Below are 25,231 nucleotides of genomic sequence, written 5' to 3'. Positions count from 1 at the left end.
CAGGGGTACGTGTGGCCAGCGTGGAATGGGGATCTCATTTTCCAATTCTCTCTCATTGGGGTCACCTTTTCTTTTGGCTCCACTTGGGGTTCCACTTTTCTTTTGGCTGTCTCTGCTTTTTCAGCTCCCCAGATGTTTTCAGTGGCCTGGAGGGGGTAATGGTAGCACTGGTAACCAACCACTAGGCAGAAGTCGCACTGCTTGAGGGACCTCTCCCTGAGCTGACTGGGGCTGATACGTGCTTGCCCCGGTGAAGGATGGTGACCCACTCCAAGTCACACAGCCCAAGGGGTCGGGCCATGTTGCAGCCGTGAATTTTCCCAGCTGGTGAGGGCAGCCCTGCCTTGGAAGCATTGTTGACCTCAAATGGCCCAAGGCCAAGTCCTCCCAGCTGGTCCCAGGCCTCAACATACTGTGCGTTCTCAGCCCAGTGCCCCTTCCTGGGCCATGGTCTCTTGGGTGCAGAGATCCGGTTGACCCAGAACAGGCGGAGATCCTGCGGTTTGGACAGTGCCTGGTCCCCACCCACTCCAAATGGCCCCTGACAGGTGCCTGGCAGGGAGGCCTCCATCCTGTCCTCTGTCACCTTCCAAACTATTGTCCGGACCTGGAGCACTATTTAAAGAGCCATCCTTGAGAACTGCCAGCCCTGCTGCATCGAGAGGGAGCACTTCAGACCATGGTAGGGGGAAGGCTGGGGCTGCCCTGCCTCCTGACCCTGACCTCATCCCTCGACTCTGACCTCATCCTGGGACCTTGACTTCATTTGTGATTCTGGCCTTCACCTCATGCCTGAACTCACCCTGACCTTGACCTTGCTCCTCTCACTGACATCCTTGACCTTGACCTTGTGTTGTCCCTGGTCCTGACCTTTTTCTTCACCCTTGATGTTATCCCTGCACCTGGCCTGCCCTGGACTGTCCTTAAAGGATGGCCAGTCTATCCATGTAGGTCCCAATTTGGGCCTCTGTCTCCTGGACTTGGTGGGGGGGCTGCCGAGGTGAAGTGGTGGTGGAGGGTGGGTAGGAACGAGGGAGAGGAGGGTAGAGGGAGGCAGGGTGGGCTAGGCTTGGAGGTTTCATGACAGAGGCAGGACTCTGCTCCTGTTGAGAGGACATGGCTCCTGGGGGATCGGGGTTGATATTCTGGGATGACCCAGGTCCTATGCAGACTGCCATGGGGCCTGCCCTGCTGCCCGCCCCTTGCCCCAGTCTCCAGCCCCTGGGGTGGCCCTGCAGGCTCTCAATGGCACGGCACTTCCTAGTCTCTGGCTCTCACACCTTCACTCTCCCTCCTGGCCTGAGAACTCTGACCTGGCTGTCAACCTCAGCTCAGAAGCCACCTCCTCCGAGAGGTCTGCTCTGAATACCCCAGCAGAAGAGGGGCCTCCCTGTGTTCTCAGTGTCTGTCACTCCCTCCATCACTGATCATCTGTCTCCCAGCTGGACAGGGAGGTGGGGGGTGTCCTTGGGGACAAAGCAGGGCCTGATTTGGCACGTGCTCCCTGGGACCAGGCACAGGGCCTGGCTAGAGGTCAGCAGGCACCTAATAAATGTCCTGATGCTCTGTGGTGGGCATCATCTTGGTTTAATAAATGGGGACACGGAGGCTCCAGAGCAGGCAACTGATTTTCTCAACATCGCAGGGCTGTGAGCGGCAAAGAGAGGATTTGAACTCGGGTCTGGGGGATGCCCTTCCGTCCTGAGGTGTTCCTTTCGGAAGGGTCCCACCTGGGAGAGCAGGATGTTGGCCGGTCAGGGCCCTGGGGCTCAGGGTGCTCCTGGGGAGTCCGAGCGAACAATCCCGTCCTCTCCTAGGTGTCCTGGAGGAGGGCCTGGCACACAGCGGGGTGACGTGCCATGAGAGGGACGTAATAGGCTGGCTGAGGCAGGGATGGGGGACACCCAGGCCGAGGGCAGGTCCTAGGAGAGAGAGGGTAGACTAGCCCACAGGCGGAAGTGATTGTTTTTTATTAATCAGAGGGAAATGTGTATGTAATTATGTGAGATGAGCCCCGCAGGGAGGTTCCTTTCTTTATGATGTCTGAAGGGATTTATAAATATTACAGAGGTTTTACAGCATCATAACGTCCTGGCTGCCCTGCCAGCCCCCTTTCAAAGGATTAGTGGAGACAAAGCACCCAGTAAAAGCTAATTATAAGTCAGCCGGCGCTGCTGCTCCTGAGCCTGGGAGCCGGAGGGGAAGTGGGGGTGAGTGCAGGGCGGGGGGTGGGGGGTGGACAGGCGTGAGCTCAGGGAGGGGAGACCACACAGGGGCTCGGGGTGGGCAGGGGAAGCCCAGGTCCTGGGGGGCGAGGACAGGGGCTTGGCACCACTGATATGGAGGCAGGGGGCTGGGGTCGGGGGCCACCCCTGCCCCCTCCTGCCCCGTGAAGCCCGGGCTGTCCTTCCCCTTGTGGCCAACTCCTGGCGAATACTGCTGTGGGTGAGGTCCCCTTGGTGGGGGGGTCCTGGGGACCCAGAGCTTTCAGGGAATGCTCAATGGTGGGCTCTCAGGCCCCTGATATCCTGAGAGAGGCATGTGGAGGCAGGACGGCTGGCCAGAGACCCTCCACGTGGATGGTCACCTGCTCTGCCCGCTGTAGAGATGGGTCCTGAGCTCTGGGCAGCTGGGCCCTGGGTGGGCGCAGAGGAGCCCCGAGGAGGGACCGACACAGGGAGATGTGGCCCGACTGTGTCCTCTCTAGTATACTGCTCAGGTTCCCCATACGGGGTCAGGAAGGTGGGGGGTCCCCAGCCTCCAGCCTCTGCTTACCCACAAGTCTCCCTGTCTGTCTGTCTGCTGTACCCTGCGGCCCAGGGCGGCCGTGTCGTTTGGGACCGTGGGTGGCACTCTGGGGGGTGAGGCGTGGGGGGCGGACAGGATGCATGGTGACCTCTGGAGGAAGGGCTCCTGCAGCACCCCACCTGGCACCTCACAGGCACCGCGGAGAGCCCGCAAGAGAGCAGAAGGTGGAGCCAGCTCTAACGTCTTCTCCATGTTTGATCAATCCCAGATCCAGGAGTTTAAAGAGGTGGGTTGGTCAGTGCGATGCATGGAAAAAGCACTTGGGAGGGGGGGCGGCGAGGCCCGGGTCACCCTCAGTCTGTGGGGATGAGGATGTCACTTCCCTCAGAGGCTGCCGGGGTGCACCTCCACGCCTAGGGGTGTGACTTGCTATGTTTGGGCAAACCCCTGCTCCTCTCTGCCTAAGCCTTTGCTTGCTGCATGACCTCAGGCGAGTCCTTCTGCTCTCTGAGCCTCAGTTTCCCTTTCTGTGAAATGGGGTTGCTGCAGCATGAAGTGAGGGAGGGCCATAGCGCCCCAGGTGTGCAGGAGGAGCTGAGTGGGTTAGCCAACACTCTCGTGCTCGTGCCATGCTGAGCCAGGACGCCAGCCGGCCAGAGGGGTCTGTACTGAGGTTATCCAGACAGCAGTGTGCAAGACAACAGCCCTGGGTGTGTGTGGGGGGGTCTGGGGAGGGGCTCAGGCTTGGACGAGTGGGTAGGTGGCTGCTCAGTACCCATGTCTCCACCAGGCCTTCACCATCATGGACCAGAACCGGGATGGCTTCATCGACAAGGAGGACCTGAGGGACACCTTTGCAGCCTTGGGTGGGTGACCAGTAGTTGGGGAAGCTCAGGGCTTGGGGCAGAACTGAGCCCAGGTCTTCTGGAAAGAGTGGGTGCCTGGGGACAGGCCAGGGCAGCAGTTGTAATGGGTGTGAGGGGTTTGGGTGCCATGGGGGTACAGGGGAGGGGTGGCCGGTGCCTGGAAGGTCAGGGGAGGTTCCTGGGGGTTCGAGGCAGTCTGGGCCAGGGATGCAGGGCAGGCACCAGGTACATGAATGGCCCATGCAAAGGCCTCGCCTAGGAGGCTGGGGTGGGGTAAGAGGGCAAGAGAGCAGGGGGAGATGCTCGGGGAGGAGCCTGGACATGTCCACAGGACTCAAGGCTACCGGGCTTCGGCTGCCAAGGAAGGCTTTTGCCCTTTCTAAGGGCCCACAGAGACGCCTTAAGGCATGAACGGGTCGCAGGAAGGGGGCATAACCAAGTCATGTCTGAACTAAGCTTTGAGCTCTTGGAGGTACGGTTTTCCACTGGGACCATGAGGAACTCCCGAGTCCCCCCACCCAACCCCAGGTGACCTCCTCCTGGAGCATATGCGCTCTGAGCTCTGCACCTCTGTTTCGGCTTCTTTGGGCCTGTTCCTTCATCTGTGAAATGGAGATAATCACCCACTTGCTCTCCTTTCCAGGGAGGCCCAGGTGGCAGCAGTGGGGGTGGTGAGGCTGGGGGCAGCCCCAGGCTAACTGTGACTGAATGTGTCCCCCTTCTAAGGTCCCCCAGGAGGTGGGCAGGGCCTGAGGGCTGAGTCGGGGTGGGAGGAGTGGGAGAGTAGAGTTGGGAGACCCTGCAGGACGCTCCCTGGTTCTGAGCTCTGCTGTCCTGGGCTGCCGGCGGGCAGGGTGCCCTCTGGTCCTCATGGTGATCCTGGGTGTCCCCCCTTCCTCCCCCAGGCCGCATCAATGTGAAGAATGAGGAGCTGGAGGCCATGGTGAAGGAGGCCCCCGGGCCCATCAACTTCACCGTCTTCCTGACCATGTTTGGGGAGAAGCTGAAGGGTGAGTGGGGCTCCAGGTGGCCCTGGGGAGGGCCTGGGCAGCCTGGCCCTGTGTGCAGACAGCTGGGGGCATGGTATAGCCCCGGATGCCCCCTGGGCCCCGCCCCAGTTTCTACCTCTACTCCAGAGTAGGAGTGACAGTAATGATGCCTGCCTTGCGGGATGGGAGGGGACAGTTTGTGTGAAAGCCCTCCGCCCAACATCAGGACGGAGCCCCAGCCCCACTTCCCTATCCCCGGGCTCATCTTACCTGCTCTGCCTCATGGCCAATGGGCGGAAGGATACTGGGAAGGGGGTTCTGGAAGCTACCGTGACTGACCCCAGTACCAGGAGGGTCACTCACACAGCTTCCAGGGAATGGATCTAGAGGCTCAGAGGTCACCATCCCTGTGCCAGGTGCCCCAGCATCAAAGTGGCTGGGATAGAACCCCAACCATGACTCCTCGCTCTAACCATTGCCCCTCCTGAGATGCAGCCTCAGGCCTAGGGTGTGGGGTCAGGGCAGTGGTCAGGACAATCCCGGACCCTTTCTCTCTGGGCCACAGGGAGCTACCCTTTGCTCCTTAGCAGCATTTTCCTGGGCTCAAGGCTTCCACAATCAGATGGAGGAGCCCGCCTGGGCTGTGACTGCCCTGGGAGGTGAGACTCATCACCACACACATCACCACCCACCCTTGGGCTGCCTTTGCCTGGTGGCCGCCCACTGATCCCCAGGGTGACCTTGGGCCAGGCTTTGCACCACAGTTTTCTGTCTGTATAATGGGAATTGTATTGGTTTCCTGAGGCTGCTCTAACAAAGAACCACAAATTTGACAGCTCAAAAAAGCTGCAATGTTCTCTCTCATTTCTGGCATCTAGAAGTCTGAAATCTGGACAAGAGTTTCCATCAGGGGCTCAAGGGAAGAGCCCCACTTATTTACCTCTTCTGGCTCCTGGTGGCTGCCTCTTCCCATCCCTATCTCTGTGGTCACACGGCCCCCTCTTCTTCTGCCTGGCCATCTCCCCGTCCCTCACTCTTAGAAGGACAATTGTCACTGGATTTAGGGCCCATTGGGATAATGCAGAATGGTCCCCCCATCTCAACATCATTTCCTTACATCTGCAAAGGCCCTTTTTCCAAGTAAGGTGACATTTCCAGGTTCTGGAGATAAGGACACAGGCATATGTTCTGGGGGTCACCCTCAACCCACGACAGGGGTGACCCTAGCAACGTCACAGATGATGTTTGGCAGCAAATCATAATAATCTCATGGGTTGTGGCCTGCTGGAAAGTACGACAGCCTCCACACACACTGTCCTGGCTGTTCCTGGAGCTAGAAAGCCAACCTATGACCTAACGGCCCCACCCTCCATGGAAACTGAGGGCCAGACATGCAGTGAGTGGGGAGCTGGAGCTGGCCCTCCTCCAGGAAGCTGTTAGGGGCTATTCCCGGGACTGTGGCCATCTCCTTGAAGAGCTCAGAACCCCCGGGGGCTGGCGTAGGGGTATACTTGCAGGAAAGACATACATGACTCTAGCCAATGATTCTATGCAGGTGGCAGAGGCCCGAAGCTCATGTTGGTGACGGCTGAGCTAAGAGCTATGACCCAAGGCCAGGTGGGGCCAAGAGACTGCAGCCTTTTTCTCATTTTTGCAGGGGTACCAGGCTCCATCTGAGTTTGTCATACGAACTTGGCTGAGCCTGCACACTTGGCCGCAGTGAGGACAGGAGAGGGGTCAGGAGGGCTGGGGCAGGCACCCTCTCATCCCTCTCACTGGGATGAGGACACTTGGCCATGTGATTCCCAATGGCCACTCTGTAGCCCATTCATTTGCTGTGGTTTGCAGTCCACAGAGCAGAGGTCTTCTCTGGCAGGAGAGAGGGGAGGGTCGGGCCGGGGTCATTGCCCAGGAGGTCACTGCTCTGGCCACTGGGCCTGAGCCCGGGACCACTGGTCCTTAGGAAGGTGGGCTGGAGCCAGCTTGCCCCAGCAAGAAGGACTCTTCTCAAACCCTGGGAGGCCAAGACTTCCCACCAGCTCCCCACCATAATCCCTTGGGCACCCCTCTCTGCTTCTGAGACCAGGATCTGGAGTGCCTGGGGCTCTGCCCCAGAGGAACCCTGGGCTGAGGCTCTGGACTGGGTAATCCCCCAAGGTCCCTACTGCCCTCCTTGGAGGAAGCCCACAGCTGTGGCCTCCACGAGCGACCAGGCTGGTGGGGCCAGCACTGTACCAGGCTCGGTCATTCAGGGACGCCGAGTGATTCAGATAACATCCTGCCCGGTATGTGTCCCCAGTCTGACAGATAGGAACACAGAGCAGCAGGACAAGCAGGGGGCTCTGGAGTCCAGAGACTCAGCTTCAGACCTTCCCTCCCCTTATCAGCGGGGACCTCAGGCAAGGTCCTCTGTCTCGGTTTCTTCTTTGACAAACTGAGGACATCAGTACCCAACCACATGGGGTGTCCTGGGGCTTCCAGGAACTAAAATGGCACACAGCACTCAGAGGGGTTTGCAACCATCACTGATCAACATTTGACCAGATCTTTATCACTAGCGACCCATTTTGTGAACTGATCCTGGGAGGTGGGCAACAAACACCACCTTTGCCTCCACGTCCCTGGTGACATAGCTGAGCCTTGAGAAAGGACAGGGACATGCCTGGTCTGCAGTGAATAGAGGGGCAGTGTGACAGAGGGGAAAAAAGCACCAGGTCTCCTGCTGTCATTCATAGCTGTGAGGCCTCGGTTGAGACCCTGTCTCTCTCTGGGCCTCAGTTTCCCCAGCTGTACAACCAGGGGGGTCCCACTGTGGTAATAGACACACTCCTTCTAAGGACATCTTCCCCCCCAAGCCCACACAGTGGAGGTGACAAAACAGAACTTCTCTGGCTGTGCCCCACCAGCCCACCACCCTCCACCCACCCCTGCCTCTGGCCTGGACCATCTTGCAGACCCACCGGTGCCCCTGCCCAAGCCCAGCCTTCAAGCCCCAAGTACAGCACTGTCTTTCCAACCTGTCACCTCTTGTACATGTCGTGGGTAGCAAGAGAGGCCCAGAGGTGACCCCACCCCAACCCCCACCCTCACTAATCATGACCTCTGAGCTTCAAGTTTCTCCATTTATAAGATCAGGTCCATTGGTAGGAGAGTTAAGCATGTAGTACGTGCTCAGTTGGGGTCTCCCTGTACAGCTGTGCAGGCTGCTCATAACTAAATGTAATGCCCTTGGTTTGTCATACGAACTTGGCTGAGCCTGCACACTTGGCCGCAGTGAGGACAGGAGAGGGGTCAGGAGGGCTGGGGCAGGCACCCTCTCATCCCTCTCACTGGGATGAGGACACTTGGCCATGTGATTCCCAATGGCCACTCTGTAGCCCATTCATTTGCTGTGGTTTGCAGTCTTGTTTCTCAAAAATCTCCCTTCTCTTGCTCCCACTGTGGAGTGGACATTGGGGACGAAGCCCCCCCCCACCTCCCAGCCCAGCTCCTGCCCAGCCCCAGCCTGTCCTACTCACCCTGGCTCTCTCCCTGCCTTGTGTGTGCTGCTTCTAGGTACGGACCCTGAGGAGACCATTCTCCACGCCTTCAAAGTCTTTGACACCGAAGGGAAAGGTTTCGTCAAGGCTGATTTGTAAGTCCACTCTGCCCTTCCTTTTTTTTTTTTTTTTAAGATTTTATTTATTTATTCATGTGAGACAGAGAGAGGCAGAGACATAGGCAGAGGGAGACATAGGCTCCCTCCCTGCAGGGAGCCTGATGTGGGACTTGATCCCCGGACCCCAGGATCACCACCTGAGCCAAAGGCAGATGCTCAACTGCTGAGCCACCCAGGTGTCCCCACTCTGCCCTTCCTTTTGGCTTTCCTTCCCCAGAGGCTCAGGTGATAAGCGAGCTGGGGTGAGGACGGGGTGGGCTGTGCCCCACTCTCCTCCGGCACCCAATGCTTAGCCAGCTCGGGCAGTGTCTGGCCAGGAACCAGGAGGGCACTGCCCTGCCCAGCTCAGTCAACGCTCGGTGTCTCTTCCCCTTTCTGGGACTCGGTGTCCCCGTTTTTGCACGGAAGTGTATATGGAGTGCGGGGTCACCAGGGGCAGATTTCCCAGTGGTGAGGCGGAGTAGGGGTGGAGGTGGGCCTTCAAGGGCAACAACATGCTGCCTAGGCTGGGGCAGGGAATGTTCTAGATGCAGGAACACAGCAGTGAAGGGACAGGGCATGGGGTCTGTGGGGTTGGTGAGAGGGTGGCCGGAGGCTATGGGGGATGACAGGTAGGGGGAGAGCGGGGAAGGAAAGGTGGGCAGGGTCTAAGTGGGGTAGCTCCTGCATGCAACAGGCCCTGGATGCTGTGTCTGCTCTGGGGACCACTGGGCTGGCATTGTGGAGGTGGGGGCACTCATCCTGCTGTGCCTCAGCCCAGTGAGAGTGCTGAGCAGAGCCAAGGGAGGTGGGCAGGGCCAGCCTGCCAAGGGCTAGGACACCAAACTCCCTGGGCAGTCGTTCCAGAGCCTCTGAGGTCTCGTTGGGCCTGTGGATGGCCTGGGGCAGGTAGGATTTCCTCCCCAGGCACAGGCTTCCTGACTATTATGATGCTTGAGGCCTTGGCTTTTTTTTTTTTTTTAAGATTTTATTTATTCGTGAGAGACACACAGAGAGAGATACAGAGACACAGGCAGAGGGAGAAGCAGGCTCCACGCAGGGAGGCTGATGGGGGACTCGATCCCTGGATCTGGCATCACACCCTGAGCTGAAGGCAGACGTTCAACCACTGAGCCACACAGGCGTCCCTTTTCTTTTCTTTTCTTTTCTTTTTTTTTTTTAAAGATTTTATTTATTTATTCACGAGAGACACACAGAGAAAGGCAGAGACATAGGCAGAATCAGGCTCCCTGTGGGAAGCCTGATGTGGTACTCGATCCCAGGACCCTGGGATCACAATCTGAGCCAAAGGCAGGTGCTTAACCACTGAGCCACCCAGGTGCCCCAAGGCTTTGAGACTAGATTTGCTGCCCGCTGGAATCATCACATAATGGGGGGTTAGGGGGCAGGAGAGGGCAGGGGTTGGGCAGAGAGGAAACAGAGAAGGTCCATCTTGTCTCTCACACCTTCTCACCACCCCCACCCCTCCAAAATTGTGAGTCACATGCTCCCCAGGGTAGGCGAGGGGTTGTTCAGGGTTCCTGTAGGCTGGGGCCCTCTCCTTCACCCCTCCCTCAGTCTGTGCTTCCCAACACTCCTCTTGGGGGCCCCCAGGAGGCAGTGAGGGCAACCCCCGGAGTGGCCTGGACCAACCCCTCTACTGGGACTCACCTTTACTCCCACCAGTGCAAGGCCAGGCCTGTCTCAGGTACCCAGTTTGGGAACTGAAGCCCCCCCACCCCCACCCGGGGATACGGGACCTGGAAGCTGTGGCGGCCTGCCAGGCAGGCCACAGAGAGGCTCTGGCTGAAATGGAGTCTGAGAACAGTCCCCAGCTTGGAGAGTTGGAAACTGTGACTGTCCCACAGTAACATAAATAATGGAAAATGTGCGTTGGTCCTTAGCGGGCTCGCCACTGCCGGCGCCACAGGACACTCGGTGCTCAGGGCCCGGCTCAGGCCTCTGGTCCTTCCCTGCCTGCTGTACCCCCTGAGAGGCCTAGGGGCCCTCCGAGCTCCTGGGGCAGGAGTTCTTTGGGGCTTCACCTCTCGCCGCCCCTCCAGGCCCAGGCAGCTCTGACCTCTGCAGGCAGCTGCTCCCCTGGACATCCCAGGGACACGGGCCCCACCGTCACTGCAAATCCTGATGTTTCCCGAACCTCAGTTTTTCCCTGTGAAAGGGGGCTCATAGCACTCGCTTCCCACGGTTATGAGGAGCAAAGGAGACCCAGGCAGGACCTTCCCATGCCTTGGCGGAGCGTAAGCACCTTATACTCTCGAAGGCACAATGCAGATATCAGCTCAAGCCACCCACTGACCTTGTGGTGCATCTAGAACCGAGCCCGAGAGGCTCCACTCAGGGACCTGGAGGTTGATTATTAGCACACAGTGGGCCATCAGAGTGGGCCCTAAGGTCATGGCAGGGTCCCAAGTTTCACTTCATTTGGTCCCCCACCTTGGAGGAGAGTCTGGGTTACAAAGGAGGAAACTGAGTCTCAGTGATTGAGGAGTCCATCTGAGGCCACACAGATACCTGGCTGGTGTCCTCCTGGCATACAACGCCTCCCCGCCGCCTGTCATCTCTCACAACCCCCCCTCCCCACTGGGGATCTGCATGTGCACACCCCAGGGTAGTGCTTCCCCTGAACCTGACCCTTCCTCTCCCCTGAGCAGCATCAAAGAGAAACTCATGACCCAGGCAGACCGGTTCAGTGAGGAGGAGGTGAGTGCGGGCTTTCCAGGGCACTGCCTAGAATCTTCTGGGGGAGGTCCTGCCCAGCCCAGCCCCGCCCCAGCCCCGTGAGATCACTCTTCTTTAGACGCTGACTCCTTGGAGAGGGACAAGGAGGAGTGGGGGTGGCTGCGGGACCCTGGCCTCTGGGCCCTCAATCCCTGGCTCTGTCTGCAGAGAGGGGACCAATGTTCTGCCTGTCGCCCCCGGGTGACGTCCCGGCTCTGGCCCCCACTCCACCCATGTCCAAGCTGACACCCTGCTCCTTCTCCAGGTCAAGCAGATGTTTGCGGCTTTCCCGCCAGATGTGTGTGGTAACCTGGACTACCAGAACCTGTGCTACGTCATCACACACGGTGAGGAGAAGGACTAGGAGGCCAGGGATCACCATTCAGAGGCAGCGAACACCGGCGGTGTTTTGGGGTGACCACCGGGGAGCCCCTACAGCCAACGTGTGCAAAGAAGAGGCTCCCCTGGCCCCATGGCTCGGGGGCAAAGGGAGAATAAATAACACTAACGAGGCCTGAGTTGTCGTGATTAATGCTCCTGTTGGTGAGAAAGCGAAACATTCCTGTGTTGGTGGTTTTTCCAAAACTTTTTACTTCCCCCGGCTTTGCTCAACTGTTCCTGATGAGCTGGTGTTTAGAACTAATTGACAGTTTTAATGATCCCCAGCTGGGCCACAGGACATTGCCTTCATTTAGGAAGCTTTTATTGAGTACCTAGGGCGTGCCAGATCTGGTGCCGCTCTGGGGGACACACAGATGAGCCAGCCCTGTCCCTGGGCCGGAAGGTCATGCAGTGAGGAGGAGAAGAAGTAGGGTGGGGACAGACACAGGGGAGGGGAAGGGGCCGTGCAGGGCAGATCTTGCAGCTAGGAGCTGGGCAGAGGCCAAGAAGGTGGAGGCCAGGGTTTGGATGGACCCAAGTGACTTTCAAGGAGTAGGCAAGGATTCCTTAAACAGGACACATGTAGCACCAACTATAAAATAAATGAAAGTGCATAAATTAGACTTCATCAAAATTAAACAATTCCACTGAGCAAAAGACATTGCAGAGTGTGAAAAGGCAAAGACCAGCATTGGGAATAGGTTTTGACAAAGATCTTGTATTCTGAACATACTTTTAAAAAATCCTACATTGGGGCACCTAGGTGGTTCGGTTGGTTAAGCATCTGCCTTCAGCTCAGGTCATGATCCTGGGGGTCCTGGTATTAAGCCCCACATCAGGTTCCCTGCTCTCTCTGCCTCTCCCCCTGCTGGTGCTCACACTGTCTCTCTCTCTCTTTCTCAAAAATAAATCTTAAAAAAAAAAAAACTTTATGGAGAAACATTAAAAAAATTCCTACACACCAATAATGGAAAGCTAACAACCACACATGTGCCAAAAAAATAAAATAATAGTCTCCAAATGGCCAAGAAAGACTTCATGAGATGCTCAGCTTCAGTGCTTATAAGGAAAACGCAAATGAAAACCTCCTTATAGAACACACTCACCGGAATGGCTAAAATTAAAAAAGATCGACAACACGAAGTATTGAAGAGGATGTGGAACAAATAGAAGTCTCAGAGTTTGCTGGCAGGATTACGAAGTGTCAACCACTTTGGCAGCCTGCAGCAGTCCTTCCTCCTGAAGTTAAAATGGGTACATATCCTGACCTAGCACACCCCACTTCTACACAGATACCGCCAGAAATGTCCACACATATCCTTCAAAAGACAAGTGTGAGAACTCACGGATCTATAAGAGTCCCAAATTGGAAGCAAAAGAAATATCCATCAAGAGAAATGACAGGGTGCCTGGGTGGCTTAGTCGGTTAACTGTGATAACTCTTGGTTTCAGCTCAGGTCATGATCTCAGGGTCATGAGATCGAGTCCTGCGTCGGGCTCCATGCCGGGCATGGAGCCTGATTGACATTCTCTGATTTCTCTCTCCCCCTCCTTCTGCCGCTCCTCCTTCTCCGCTCAAGCATTGGTGCCCAAGCGCTCTCGTGCTCTCGCTGTCTCTCAAAAAAAAAAGAGAGACATTTATCGAAATGAACGTAAGATGTCCACACACTGGAACGCTACACAGCAGTAAGAATAAGCTGACACACACCACAGCACGGTGACGCCGTGATCTATTATATGACTTGGAAGAAGACACATACACACAATGTGCACCTGCCTGGCTCCCTTGGTAGAGTGTGCAACTCTCAATCGAGGGTTGTGAGTTCGAGCCCCATGCTGGAGGTAGAGATTATGTAAAAATAAGCTCTTAAAAAAAAAAGACAAACACAAAAGAAAGCACCCTTAACTTTTAAAATGATGGCATACTTTAAAATAACTTTTTACGGGACACCTAGGGGGCTCAGCGGTTGGGCATCTGCCTTCAGCTCAGGGCTTGATCCCTGAGTCCCAGATCGAGTCCCCCATCGGGCTCCCTGCATGGAGCCTGCTTCTCCCTCTGCCTGTGTCTCTGCCTCTCTTTCTCTATATGTCTCTCATGCATAAATAAATAAAATCTTTAAAAAAAAGAAAGATAACTTTTTCATTAAGGTAAAATTCATGTACCATAAAATCCATCATTTTAGAGTATATAATTTTGGTATACTCACAGGGCTGTGCATCTATCACCACTATCTACATCCGGGACATTTTCATCACCCCCCCAAAAGAAACCCGTTAACAGTCACTCCTCATCCCTTTCTGTGCCAAGTCCCCAGCAACCACCAATCTACTTTCCTTTTCTATGGACCTGCCTATTCCAGACATGTCATATAAATGGAGTCATACAGCATATGGCCTTTTGCGTCTGGCTTCTCAGCGCAATGTTTCCATGGTTAGTCTGTGTTGTGGTATTTTTCCTCTTTATACTGAATAACATTCTATTGTATGGCTAGACCACATTTTGTTTATCCACTCATCTCTTCATGGACATTAGGGATGTTCCTACTTTGGGGCTATCATGAGTAACAGGGTCGTGAACATTCATGTGCAAGTTTTTGTGCGAGCATGTTTTTTATTCTCTTCTAGGAGTGAAATTGATGGGTCATATAGTAACTCTATATTTAAATTTTCCAGGAATTGCTAAACTGCTCTTCAGAGCATCTTTTCAAAGTGACTGCACCATGGTACATGCCTGCCGGCAATGCTCCAGAATCTACTTTCTTCACATCCTCACCGGCACTGTTATTTTCTGGAGTTTTTTTTTCTTTTTCAAACTTTTAATTTTTTTTAAGTAAGCTCTATGCCCAGTGTGGGGCTTGAACTCACAACCCAAGATCAAGAGTTGTATGCTCTACCAACAGAGCCAGCCAGATGCCCCCACTGTTTTTTGTTTCTTTTTAAATAGCCCTCCTAGTGGATGTGAAGTGACATCTCATTTTGGTTTTGATTTGCATTTCCTTAAACGATTGATGATGCTGAGCATTTTATCACGTACTTATTGACCATTTTTCTATCTTTTTTTGGAGAAATGTCTGTTCAGCTTCTTGGCCCATTTTTAAATTGGGTTATTTATCTTTTTTGTTGCTGAGCTGTAAGAATTCTTTATATATTTTAGATACTAGGCTCTTTAAATACACGATTTGCAAAAATGTTCTCCCATTCTGTGGGTTGTCTTTTCACTTTCTTAATAGTGTTCTTTAATGCTTATTCTTTCTTCTAAGAGTTTTATAGTTTCAGCTTCCACATTTAGGACATCGAGACATCTTGAGGGTTTTGTTGTTGTTGTCTATGGTGTGAGGTAAGGGTCCAACTTCATTCCTTACCTATAGATATCCAGTTCTTCCAGCACCATTTGTTGGTGAGACTATGTTCCCCCTTTGAGAAGTTTTGGCACTCCTGTCAAAGATGAACTGATCAGAATTGTATGGATTTATATCTGGACTCTCATTTCCAATCCATCTATCTCGATGTCTAAGAGTGCATACTTTTTTATTCCACTTATGTGGAGTTCGAAATCAGTTGAAACTAATTTATGGAGGCAGAAGGCAGAATAATGGTTATTTTGGGGGTAGGAAAGGGCCATGAGAGAAACCCATGGGAGTTGAAAATGCTCTATGTCTTGATCTGGTGGCAGGTACTCAGGCATAGACATGAAAGATGATCAAATGGTACCATTAAGATTTGAGCAATTAATGCACTTCACTGTATTTATGTTATATCCCAACAGGAAGGAAGGGAGCAAGAAAAAGAAAAAGAAGGCAAGAGAAAGAAAGGGGAAAGGAAAGTTGGTGGGAGGGAAGGAGGAAAGAGAAAAGACACTATAGTCAGGATACAGGGTGGAGACGATGGGCATTGGGGGACCCGTGGGGACATGGCTTTGGTGACTGATGGCACCATGCCCTGGATGGGAGGACTCAGAGGAAAATTGGCCCTGGAGAGAGAGGCTGAGTTCAGTTTGGGGCTGTTGGGTGTGAGTGGCGAGGTGCAAGGAGCAGCTGGATGCTATGCCTATGGCTCTAGGAGGCAATGGACAGCATGGGACGCAGAGCCAGAGCCTGTGCTAGCCTGTGAAGAGACAGCTGGCAGTGGGACAAGAAGAGGCCAGGGAGTAACCCTGAGCCCTTAGAGCAGGAGGAGGACCAGGTAGAGAGTGGTGGTCAGCAGGCTGGGGGGTGAGACCTGAGGGAGATGATCAGATGGAGGAATACCAACAACGCGGGATCCCAAGTTCCAGGCTCCAGGCTGAGGTCTACGTGCACCCTGATGCATCTCAGCCCTGTGAGTGCAGGACAGGAAAGGGAGGCAGAGAGCTTGCCCACGGTCATTGGTGGGGCAGAGAGTGGAACCCAGGCTGCTCGGCTCTGAGCCTGCCCTTGTAAGCTCTACCCTTTACTACCACCCAGTGCAGTGGGATGTGGGGGTAGGGACAGAGTTTGGGGCCACAAGGAGAATGTTCCTTTCCTTGTCCCTCACCCTCCTGAGCTCCTTGTTGCCTGTGGGGTAGGTGGGGAGAGAGGTGTGTCCATCAGCCTGGAGCTCCCTGGCTCAAGGGCAAGGTCTGTGGGCCGGGGCTGGGGAAGGCCCATGGCAGAGGGGAGCAGTATTTGAGAAGAGCCCTCTCTCTGCCCAGGCCTTGTTCCTTCTGCTCTCTAAGAGTTTGGCTTTCCTGGAAGTCAGAATGTCAGCTGCCGAACCCGTCAGACCTGTTTGTGCCCTGAGGAACCAGGCCAGAGCCAAGCTGGAGGGCACAGATGCCCTGGGCACCTGCTGGCCCCCCTGACACCCAGCTCCTGCAGTGACCCAGCTCCACAAGGACACAGGGCCACCAGCGGGGAAGGCCAGAGGGCCTCTGTGTGGCTCAGGAGAGGAGACTGGGGGCCATTCCTTTGCTCATCCATTCCTCCATCCTTCAGACATCCATCCACTTACACCCCTTTGGTCCAGGGCCCAGAGAATGATCTGTAATGGCCATAATGCCCACTTCTGTCCTCCATGGGCTCTGGCCTCACAGGCACAGGAGTGAGCTGACTCCAGTGGCCCAGGGAGAAGAAGGCAGGAGCAGAGTGCTGGGTCAGTTGTGAGGCTGGTGGTGGCTCCAAGGCACTGGCCTCTGCCCCTCTTGGCGACTCCACAGCATGGCTTGCTCATGGCCCCTCTCCTTCCACTGTGGTTCATCGGTGATCTCAGCTGTCCCTGACCTGAGCCCACAACCAAGGGCCTTTAATCTCTCTGACTTTCCATACAGTTCTCGAGGTACACTTGGGTTGGCCCCACAGGCCGCCCAGATAGGTCCCCACTGGATCCTCCTCTACTCCAGGAAGCTGGGGTGGGAGTTGAGTGTCCTGAAAGTCTGAGAGAAATTGGGAGCAGCATTAATAGACTAACTATGTTAGTGAGTTAATAGACTCGCTATGTCTCCTGAGTCATATCTGGAATTGCTTTTTAAAGGTACAAGAACCGGGGATCCCTGGGTGGCGCAGCGGTTTAGCGCCTGCCTTTGGCCCAGGGCGCGATCCTAGAGACCCGGGATCGAATCCCATGTCGGGCTCCCGGTGCATGGAGCCTGCTTCTCCCTCTGCCTGTGTCTCTGCCTCTCTCTCTCTCTCTCTGTGTGACTATCATAAATAAAAAAAAATAAAAAAAATAAAGGTACAAGAACCTCCTTGTGACCTTCCTAACCTCCCCCTGCCCCACCATCCTCTTGGCTCTTTGGCTCCTTGAGTGTGCACATTTCCTCCTGCCACAGGATCTTTGCATATGCTCTCCCTTCTGCCTGGAACACTCTCCCGCCTGGTACCACCCCCTCCTTGGCCCACCCACCCCACTCAGCTTTCTGTTCTCAGCTCCGCCTTGCATCCCCAGTTTCTGCTGCCTGGAATGGGTCACACCCCCTCCAGGGCATTTTCATGGCACCAAGCCTTTTGCTAGGGATGTGTAAGTGGCGTTTGCCTTCCCGTAGGTCTTTAAGCCTGGGATCAGGTTGGATTCTGTCCTCCACCGTACCCCTAGCACCCTGCACAGGGCCTGGCACTTAGTAGACTCTTGAGAAACATTTAATCAATTCCAGCAGGCCTGGAGAGTGGACCTGAACTGCATGAGGCCTCTGGAGGTAGCTTCTGGGGCCAGTGCTGTGGGCTCCAGGCCTCCAAGAAGGCATTACTATGGGCCAGAGCTTATGGGCAGGGCCCACAGCCAGTCCAGAGCCCACTGTTCCATGGGGGCCTGCCCCATCCATTTGGACCTCAGTCACCCACAAACAGAATGGGATCCCATGGCCCCTGGAGGCTCAGGGATCTCCAGCCCCCTGGGCAGCAGGAAACCCTGAGGCCGTGGGCTTCCCTGGGCCTGCTAGCTGTGCTGTACAAAAGGTGACCCGTTCTCACCTGAGAGCTGGTCAGACTGGCTCTCCTGGAATTCTTGGTGGCCCCAGCCCGAGCCCGGTAGGTGATGGGCAGCAAGCCCAGGCACAGCCACGGCAGGCCCTCCAATCCCCAGGGAGCTGGGTGCAGGAATCTGGCCCTGCCCTGGCCCCCCCAGCTCCCCCAGCCAGCTGGGTCTCATTGAGGGTAATTAGCCCAGGGAGCCGCCTGGGTCTTGGCATCTGATTTTCCACTGTGATCCGTCAGCCGGAGCCTTCGGACAGTGGCCCCCGTATAAATCACGAGGGGGTCGCTGTTAAGAGAAACGGCAAATTCCTTCCACCCGTGCGGCTGGCTAAATTGACTCTGAGAGCAGATTCCCTCCTGGCGCTCACTCAGGAATGGCCAAGTCCTTTGAAGGTCTTTCCAGGACGGACCCCAGGGGCTTGGAGCCGGCTGGGCGGGGACTCTCCCGGGGAGCCTCTGCTGACCGCGGGAGAGGGGGAGCCCCTCCGGCCGGCCCACGGCTGCTGGGGGGACCCTGCCGGGCTCTGCCTCCGCTGGCCGTCTCCGTGGCAACCCTGGGGGTGACTCTGCACCTTTTTCACAGCCAGCAAGTGGCTGGGGTGGAGGTGGGGGGGCCCACAGAGGCCTCAGTCCAGGGACACTAGCCCTCAGCCGAATGAAACATCCCGCTGGCATTTCAGGCCTCGGAGGCCGCGGTGAAGGCAGGCGGTGAGGTTCTCTAGGCTGCTGCAGCAGCCGGAGTCTGCTTGGTGGGAAAACCTACCCCATTCCCCGCTGTGAGCTGAGCCTCGGGCTGGACCAAGATTTTAGTCTGGCTGTGGGTCAGTCTGGGCCTCTGGGGACCCCAAGCGTCCTGTCTGTGTGTCTCACACATAAAGCCTTCAAGTCTCACCTGACAAAGGTAAAGAAAAGCCCTGCACAGGACTCAGGTTGTGGTAACCTTGGCTGACTCCACAGCCCGGATGCCTGAGTTTGTATCCAACTTTGCCACTTCTGCGTGGGTGACCCTGGGTAAGTCGCTTACCTTGCTGTGACTCAGTTTCCCTATCTGGAAAATGAAGATCATGGCAGTGCTATCCTCATAGGATAGCTCCTTGCTTCATGCAGGCCAGGCTTAGGGATCCAGTGGTAGACCGCAGATATCACCCAGGCCCCCGTTGAGCCCACGTCCAGGGAAAGAGAGACAGACACCAAGGCTGATAATGACATCATAAGGCAAGAAGGACTCAAGGTGGTGGAGGGATGGATGGGCAAGGGGCAGGTGAGGAGGCAGTAGGCCACCGCTATAGGCCAGGGTAAAGTTGTGTCCTAGAAGCAGGGACACTTCTGTGTCATTGGGAGTGACATGAACACAAATGCAATTTAATAACCCAGGGACACTTCTGTGTCATTGGGAGTGACATGAACACAAATGCAATTTAATAACTGACAAGTGCAAAGTCAGGGAAGGCCTGTGCAACTGAGAAAGCACCAATCCAGCCTGGAAGGCTTCCCGGAGGAGGTGATAACCTGAAGAATGGGTAGGGGAAATGCAGACAAAGATGATGACAGGCCTCCAGGTGGAAGATGGAAAAAGGGAGTCTTCTTCCAGAGAAGTCCACTCTTGATTATATCAAGTGGAGCGGCTTGGTTTGATGTTGGTGGGGCTCCGACCAGCCCACTGCCCTTCTTAACCATCAGGACGCAGACTCCAGGCCAAGAGGATTCTTCAGCCAAAGCAGCCAGCCAGAATTGAGCAATATGGTTTTGTTCACCCTCTGTATTTTTATGGTCACCTCCTATTTATGGTGTGTGGAACTAGCTTCTCATTTTTGGTAGTGAGGTTTTTAGGAAAAGCTTTCTTCAGAAGAAATCTATGTACATGAGTCGATTTAAGGACAATAGACAATATTTAAGGACAAAAATAATAAATGTGGGGGTGGGAAACCCTGAGGTTTAGGAAGAGGTGAATTCTGGAGAAGAGATTATGAGAGGCTATTCGGAAAGCAGATGTTCTAGAACTCTCTGGAACACGAGTTCTGGAACCCCTATGCTGAAAGTGTTAGCTTGAACAAAAAGGCTCCTTCCAGTAGGGCAGGGCCAAGGGAGTGTGGCTGCTTGCTGACAGACAGACCGACAGATGGGCTCTCAGCCACGAGAGGTTGTTGCCGGGCACTCGCGTAGGCTCGGAGTTCATTGTCTTGAAGCCAAACTCCCTGGATGATTCAGGCGCCAGCTCAGTCCCACTGATTTGTTGTCTCCGGGGGCACTCTGCATGTTTGTTCTCCTAAAGCCCACCCAGGGTGGCACCCACTGCCCTCACTCCACCTGCCCCCTCTGCCCCAGCTCTCCCAGCTTGCTGGCTGAATTTTAGAACCCGAGTCACTCATCAGGACAGAAAGATAGGGGTACGTAAAGCCCCTAGCCTGTTGCCTGGTATGCAGGGATGTCTCTCCCCTCCCACACCTGCCTGGCTTCCACGTGGGTGTGACCCAACCAAGATCACAGAGCCTGAGGCAGGCTGAGCTGAAAGGACCCTCCAGGGTCATGGAGGTGCCATGAACAGATGACAAAGCTGACAGCGAGAGGGGGCTCTCCTGTCCCAGACCTTCCACAGTTGTCTCCCTTCCATCCGCCCCACACCCCGAATGTATTCAGATCACATTCCTGTCCAAGTCGCGTTCCTGGGGTGATAGGTGCTAATGCGCGTGTGTCAGTGGGGCTGGGAAGGGGGACAACACATTAACATGAGACTTCTTAGGTGGTGATAGGGGGCTGTGAGATGGTATTTCAGGCCTCTGGCAGGTCGTGGGGGGACCTGGGGCCCCTTAGCAGGGAGACGGTTTTCAGGAGAGGGGCTGTGTCTCATGAAGCAAGCCTTTCCCTCTCTGGGCCCCAGATCTTTCTGTGCCAAGAGGACAGTGGACTGGGGGGGAACCATGGGCGTGGGCCTGGCGACGGAGCTGGGAGGGACAGGCCAGCCTGGAGCCACCCTAATCTGGGGCTTAGCTCTGACTTCAAAGCTGGCGGCTTCAGCTTTGTTGGAATGTCCAGCCATGGTGGGGGCAGAAGGGGGATGCCTGGTTCCCATCAAGCTCCGGAGAATAACTGTGGCCTCTTGGGGCCCATGAGGCTAGGGGAGATGTCATGAATGCAGGACTGGGGATCTCAGTGGGCACATCTGAGGTCGGGGAGCCCCAACCCCTTATAGCAGCTGTGTCCTCAGGCCAGTGACTGAATATCTCTGGGTCTTAGTATTCCTCCTCAGAGAAACAGGGTGAGTGGTGCCTCCCTCCTAGGGCAGCTCCTCGTGTAAGGTATGGCCCGGGCTTGGGAGGACCCCAGTCTGTGCAGGACCTGATGAGCGAACACAAGCTCTTGGCGCGAGGGTGGCCCTTGTGGCACCACAGCGCCATCTACTGACGGACGAGCCGCCGTGCCGGGTTCCAGCTTCCCCAAGGCCTGGGCGTCTTCTGGGCAGCCGTGGGCACAAGGCTAAACATGTAATTTGGGGGCAGACAAGACTGAACGTGAGTCCCGGCTGCTGGATTTCTGGATGAGTGACAGGTTTTTTAAGTTCTTCAAATCTCGATATCCTGTTAAAGACAGCAGCATACAGTTAGCGCCTCTTCACACTATGCTTTATAGGCACTCACACATATCACTCTCCCAACAACCATGGGAAGGAGAGCCCGTCACCATTCCTACTTCGCAGATGAGAAAACTGGGGCCAGAGAGGGTAAGACATTGACCCCAGGATGCACAGCCAATAAGTGGCAGAGCTGGGATTTGAACCAGGCAGTCTGGCTCCATCAGTCCTGGCTTTTCACCACTAGGCCAAGCAAGGCAACAGGTATAGCTGTTAGAGTCACTCCTGGTAATGGGGCTGAAACCCTTGGCTCAAGGAGGTATGCTCCAGTGACTTCAGCCCAGACTTTGCTGTTGCTCTGGGTTCACGTCCTAGCTCCACTACTTAATAACTGTGAGATCTGCGTGTACTTGGGCAGCCCTGGTGGCTCAGCAGTTTAGCGCCTGCCTTCAGCCCAGGGCATGATCCTGGAGACCCTGGATCGAGTCCCACGTCGGGTTCCCTGTATGGAGCCTGTGTCTCCCTCTGCCTGTGTCTCTGCCTCTCTCTTTCTCTCTCTCTCTCTCCCCCTCTGGCTTTCATAAATAAATAAATAAAATCTTGGGATCCCTGGGTGGCGCAGTGGTTTAGCGCCTGCCTTTGGCCCGGGGCACGATCTTGGAGACCCGGGATCGAATCCCACATCGGGCTCCCGGTGCATGGAGCCTGCTTCTCCCTCTGCCTATTTCTCTGCCTCTCTCTCTCTCTCTGTGACTATCATTAATAAATAAAATTTTTTTAAAAAATAAATAATAAAATCTTAAAAAAGAGAGAGAGATCTGCGTGTACCACCCCATGCTTGGTGCTCACCATCCTCACCAATGGCTTGGTGCAAGGGTCAGAGATGAATCATGGAAGGGATCCCAGGGCCCAGCAACAGGGAGCTCTTCATCTTTTTCACTCACTAGTGATGTCCTTGTTCCAAGCAGGTGGCCCATGATGGTTCCTGTGTACCCAGAGACAGTCCATGAAACAATGCTTACACTGCACACTCCTGTGTCCCTGCAGGGCCAGAAGGTCTGCTCCGTGTTCAGGGGGAAGCAGCCTTTGTCAAGGTTCCTGTGTCCAGGAATGTGAACTGAGACTGCCTGAGCCCTAGGGACCCAAGTGGAGGGAGAAGCAGCTTCAGAGGGCTCTCATCCTAACCCTTCTGCCTGTTTGGAAACCTGCTGGAGGGAGGGGGTTGTCTCCCAGGACAAGATGGTGGTGAGAGGAAATGCCTGCCACCATATGTCATGTGATCCGCTCTGTGATCCTGGGTTTCCTGGTCTGCAGATGGGGTTACTCTGTTCCTTCCAACCACTTTCAGCTCTAGAACTCTCTCGCCCTTTCCTGCCTTCCTCGCAGTGCCCATCAGAGTGTTGCATTAGCCAAGGACACAGTTCTAGGCCTCCAAACACCTCCCCTGGGGAGGTCCTTTTCTATGCAGTCTGGCCGTCCAGTGAGAGCAACAAGCTTCCCAGCTGCCCTGGTGGGGGATAGAATGGCCAAGGATGGGGCCACGAGGCTCAGGTTCCCAGGGGCAACCATTCCGATCCAGCCTGCCCTCTTTCCATGTGGGCCTCCTGCTCAGCGCAGTGCCCATCCCAGAAACGCCCTCAACAGTTCTGTAATTACTGGTTCTCCTTCCTGCCCCACCCCCAAGCTTCATCAAATTTTTGCCGGCAGACAGGAGTCTGCTGTAAATGTTGGGAAGCCCGGGCCAGCTTGAGCACATCTAGATAAAATAGAAAGGGAAGCGGGCATCCCAGAAATCTGCCCAGCTCAGGAGACTTGGGGGACAGATCAAGCTGGTGCCAGAGTGGTCCTGGTTGGGGGGCTGAGGACACTCACTGGACTACCATCCAGGGAGGCACTCTTGGATGGAGGCTGTCTCTATGCAAACCTGTCAGTGATGGGGTGAGCTCCCTGTCACCAAGTACTGAGGGGCCTGGGTCACATGCTAGGTAGGCTTTTGCTGTCTCCAGCACTTGGACCTCCACCCTGGGGTTTAGGCCTGTCACCACCTGGGAAGTGGGCCAGGCAGGCAGGAGAGCCCATTTTACAGCTGAGGAATCCAAGGTCCAGAGAAGAATGGCAGCTTGCCTTTGGGTACAAAGGAAGGAAGTGGCAGAGAGGATCGCAGAAGGGCTGAGGACCCCAGGATCCATGCTCTCCCTATTGCCTGCCTTGGGGTCCAGCCCCTAGCTCTGGTCTGCTTCCTGCGACTGGGCATGGAAGACACAGGCCCCCAAAGAGTGTTCAAGTTGGGGTTGCTCAGCTTGGGGATGGGCTGGTCCTGGGTCCTGAGGCAGACTCAGGGTGTAAGGGAAAGGCCCAGGAAGAAGGGGCATCTCAGATGAACCAGGATAGGGCAAAGAGGTGCACACGGAAAGGCAGGGGGTGGGAGGCATCTAGGGCTGCAGGGAAGCCGATGTTTCTTGAGCACCCTCCTGCTGGGCCCGATGCTGTGGGTTTCACACAGTTGATGTCTCTGAAACCTGTGATTAGCAACAAGAGATCTTGACACAGACATCATATCGAGAGTACACTTTTTAAAAACCCTACATATCACTCATGGAAAGGCAATAACCACCGCAAAAGTCTCGAGGTGACAAAAAGGATCTCCAAACTACATTCCTTATGAGAAAAATGCAAGTTAAAACATCAGTAAGATACATACCTAGAAGAATGGCTAAAATGGGGGGAAAATGGGTGCTAGGATCCCCATTCCACAGATGAGGACACTGAGGCCAAGGCTGTGCAGGGTCATCTACCCCCAAAGTCGGCCATCTCTGTGCTCCCGGGGTGTGGTCAGGCTGCCTTCCAAGAAGCAGACTTCTTGAATGCATGCTCTCTGCCAACCTCTAGTGGACACTGCCTTTGTCCAGGCCATGCGGGGCCCTGGGAGTCAGAGACGACTCACCCCCAGCTTCTGTTCCTCAGCAGCCGTGTCCAGAGAGCAGTGGGCGCATCCATAAAAGTCCCTGGCATGGGCTGTACAGTCCTGGGGGGTCTGGAGGAGAGAACAGCTCTCACTGCCAGGGGTGGACACCAGTGAGCCAGGCTTGCCAGAGCAGGAGGAGGTTTGGGAGGCAGCAGAGAGGCCAAGCTATGCAGGTGGTCGGGAGATGGGCCCTGAGGCTGGGAGGAGCCCTTGGGCTCAGGCTGCAGGGCCTTGGGCCTCCAGCCAGAGCTGGGCGGTCATCCCGAGGGCGTGGAGGAGCCATCCTCAAGGGCTGGAGACCCACGTGGGCCCTGTGGTATAGCCTCCCGATGGGGGATGGATGGAAGGCCCACGCTGTTGTCCACAGAGTGATGACCGAGGCCACTGCTGGACACGTCACGAGGCCGGACGCAGTGAGAGGTGTGCGCACCCAGTCCTGGCCTCCTGCCACGGGAGTACTTGGAGAAGTACTTGGAGAAGCCAGAGACTGCTGGTCATCTTCGAAGTAGAGCCAAGAAGCCATGCCAGGAGCGCAGAGGGCAGTGCTTCTTCGGTCATCTGAGAATTCGTCGGGGTCAGTTTGGGCTCCCAGGCCATGTCCTGTGAACTCACAGAAAGTAGGCCTCCTGTGAGCTACAGGTTAAGGAGTTCTGGAAGATTCCATCCAAGATGAAGCCACTGCTCCCCTGATCGCTGCCTTCCCCTCAGGTACCAGGAGGCCAATGGGGGACAACACCCAGATCCCTTCAGCCCCAGCCCCCAGCTACACCCAGCATGTCAGGGCCACCAGGCTGGGGTGGTGTGTGTGTGTGTGTGTGTGTGTGTGTGTGTGTGCCTGATACCAGCTAGCTCTGCCAAAGCCGACTGACCAGAGCAGACAGGCTGCTGTGTCCCAGGGAGTGGGAGCTGAGGG

The 25,231-nt window shown here is 55.4% G+C and overlaps 1 protein-coding gene across 4 annotated transcripts; it reads left to right on the top strand.

Annotated features, from left to right (window-relative positions):
* The first annotated feature begins 617 nt into the window (after positions 1–617).
* On the top strand, positions 618–11,461 carry MYL10 (myosin light chain 10). Of its 4 annotated transcripts, none has more exons than XM_055340973.1 (7): positions 618–682; positions 2,942–3,034; positions 3,539–3,614; positions 4,520–4,624; positions 8,159–8,237; positions 10,913–10,961; positions 11,245–11,461. In XM_055340973.1, exons 1-7 carry the CDS (start codon positions 680–682, stop codon positions 11,341–11,343), a joined length of 504 nt encoding a protein of 167 aa, XP_055196948.1. In that variant the 5' UTR covers positions 618–679; the 3' UTR covers positions 11,344–11,461. The 4 variants fall into 4 exon arrangements, with proteins under 4 accessions (XP_055196948.1, XP_055196949.1, XP_055196950.1 ...); XM_055340974.1 differs by lacking the exon at positions 618–682 and adding an exon at positions 2,154–2,210; XM_055340975.1 differs by lacking the exon at positions 618–682 and adding an exon at positions 2,375–2,441.
* Positions 11,462–25,231: the final 13,770 nt, after the last annotated feature.

Source organism: Nyctereutes procyonoides, unplaced genomic scaffold, assembly GCF_905146905.1.
Source record: "Nyctereutes procyonoides isolate TBG_1078 unplaced genomic scaffold, NYPRO_anot_genome, whole genome shotgun sequence".
NCBI classification, from domain to species: domain Eukaryota; kingdom Metazoa; phylum Chordata; class Mammalia; order Carnivora; family Canidae; genus Nyctereutes; species Nyctereutes procyonoides.
This window is presented reverse-complemented; position numbering and strand designations above follow the sequence as displayed.

Coding starts and splice junctions, on each gene's coding strand:
- MYL10 (XM_055340973.1), top strand. Junction 3,035..3,538: donor AGATCCAGGAGTTTAAAGAG/GTGGGTTGGTCA, acceptor TGTCTCCACCAG/GCCTTCACCATCATGGACCA. Junction 4,625..8,158: donor GTTTGGGGAGAAGCTGAAGG/GTGAGTGGGGCT, acceptor TGCTGCTTCTAG/GTACGGACCCTGAGGAGACC.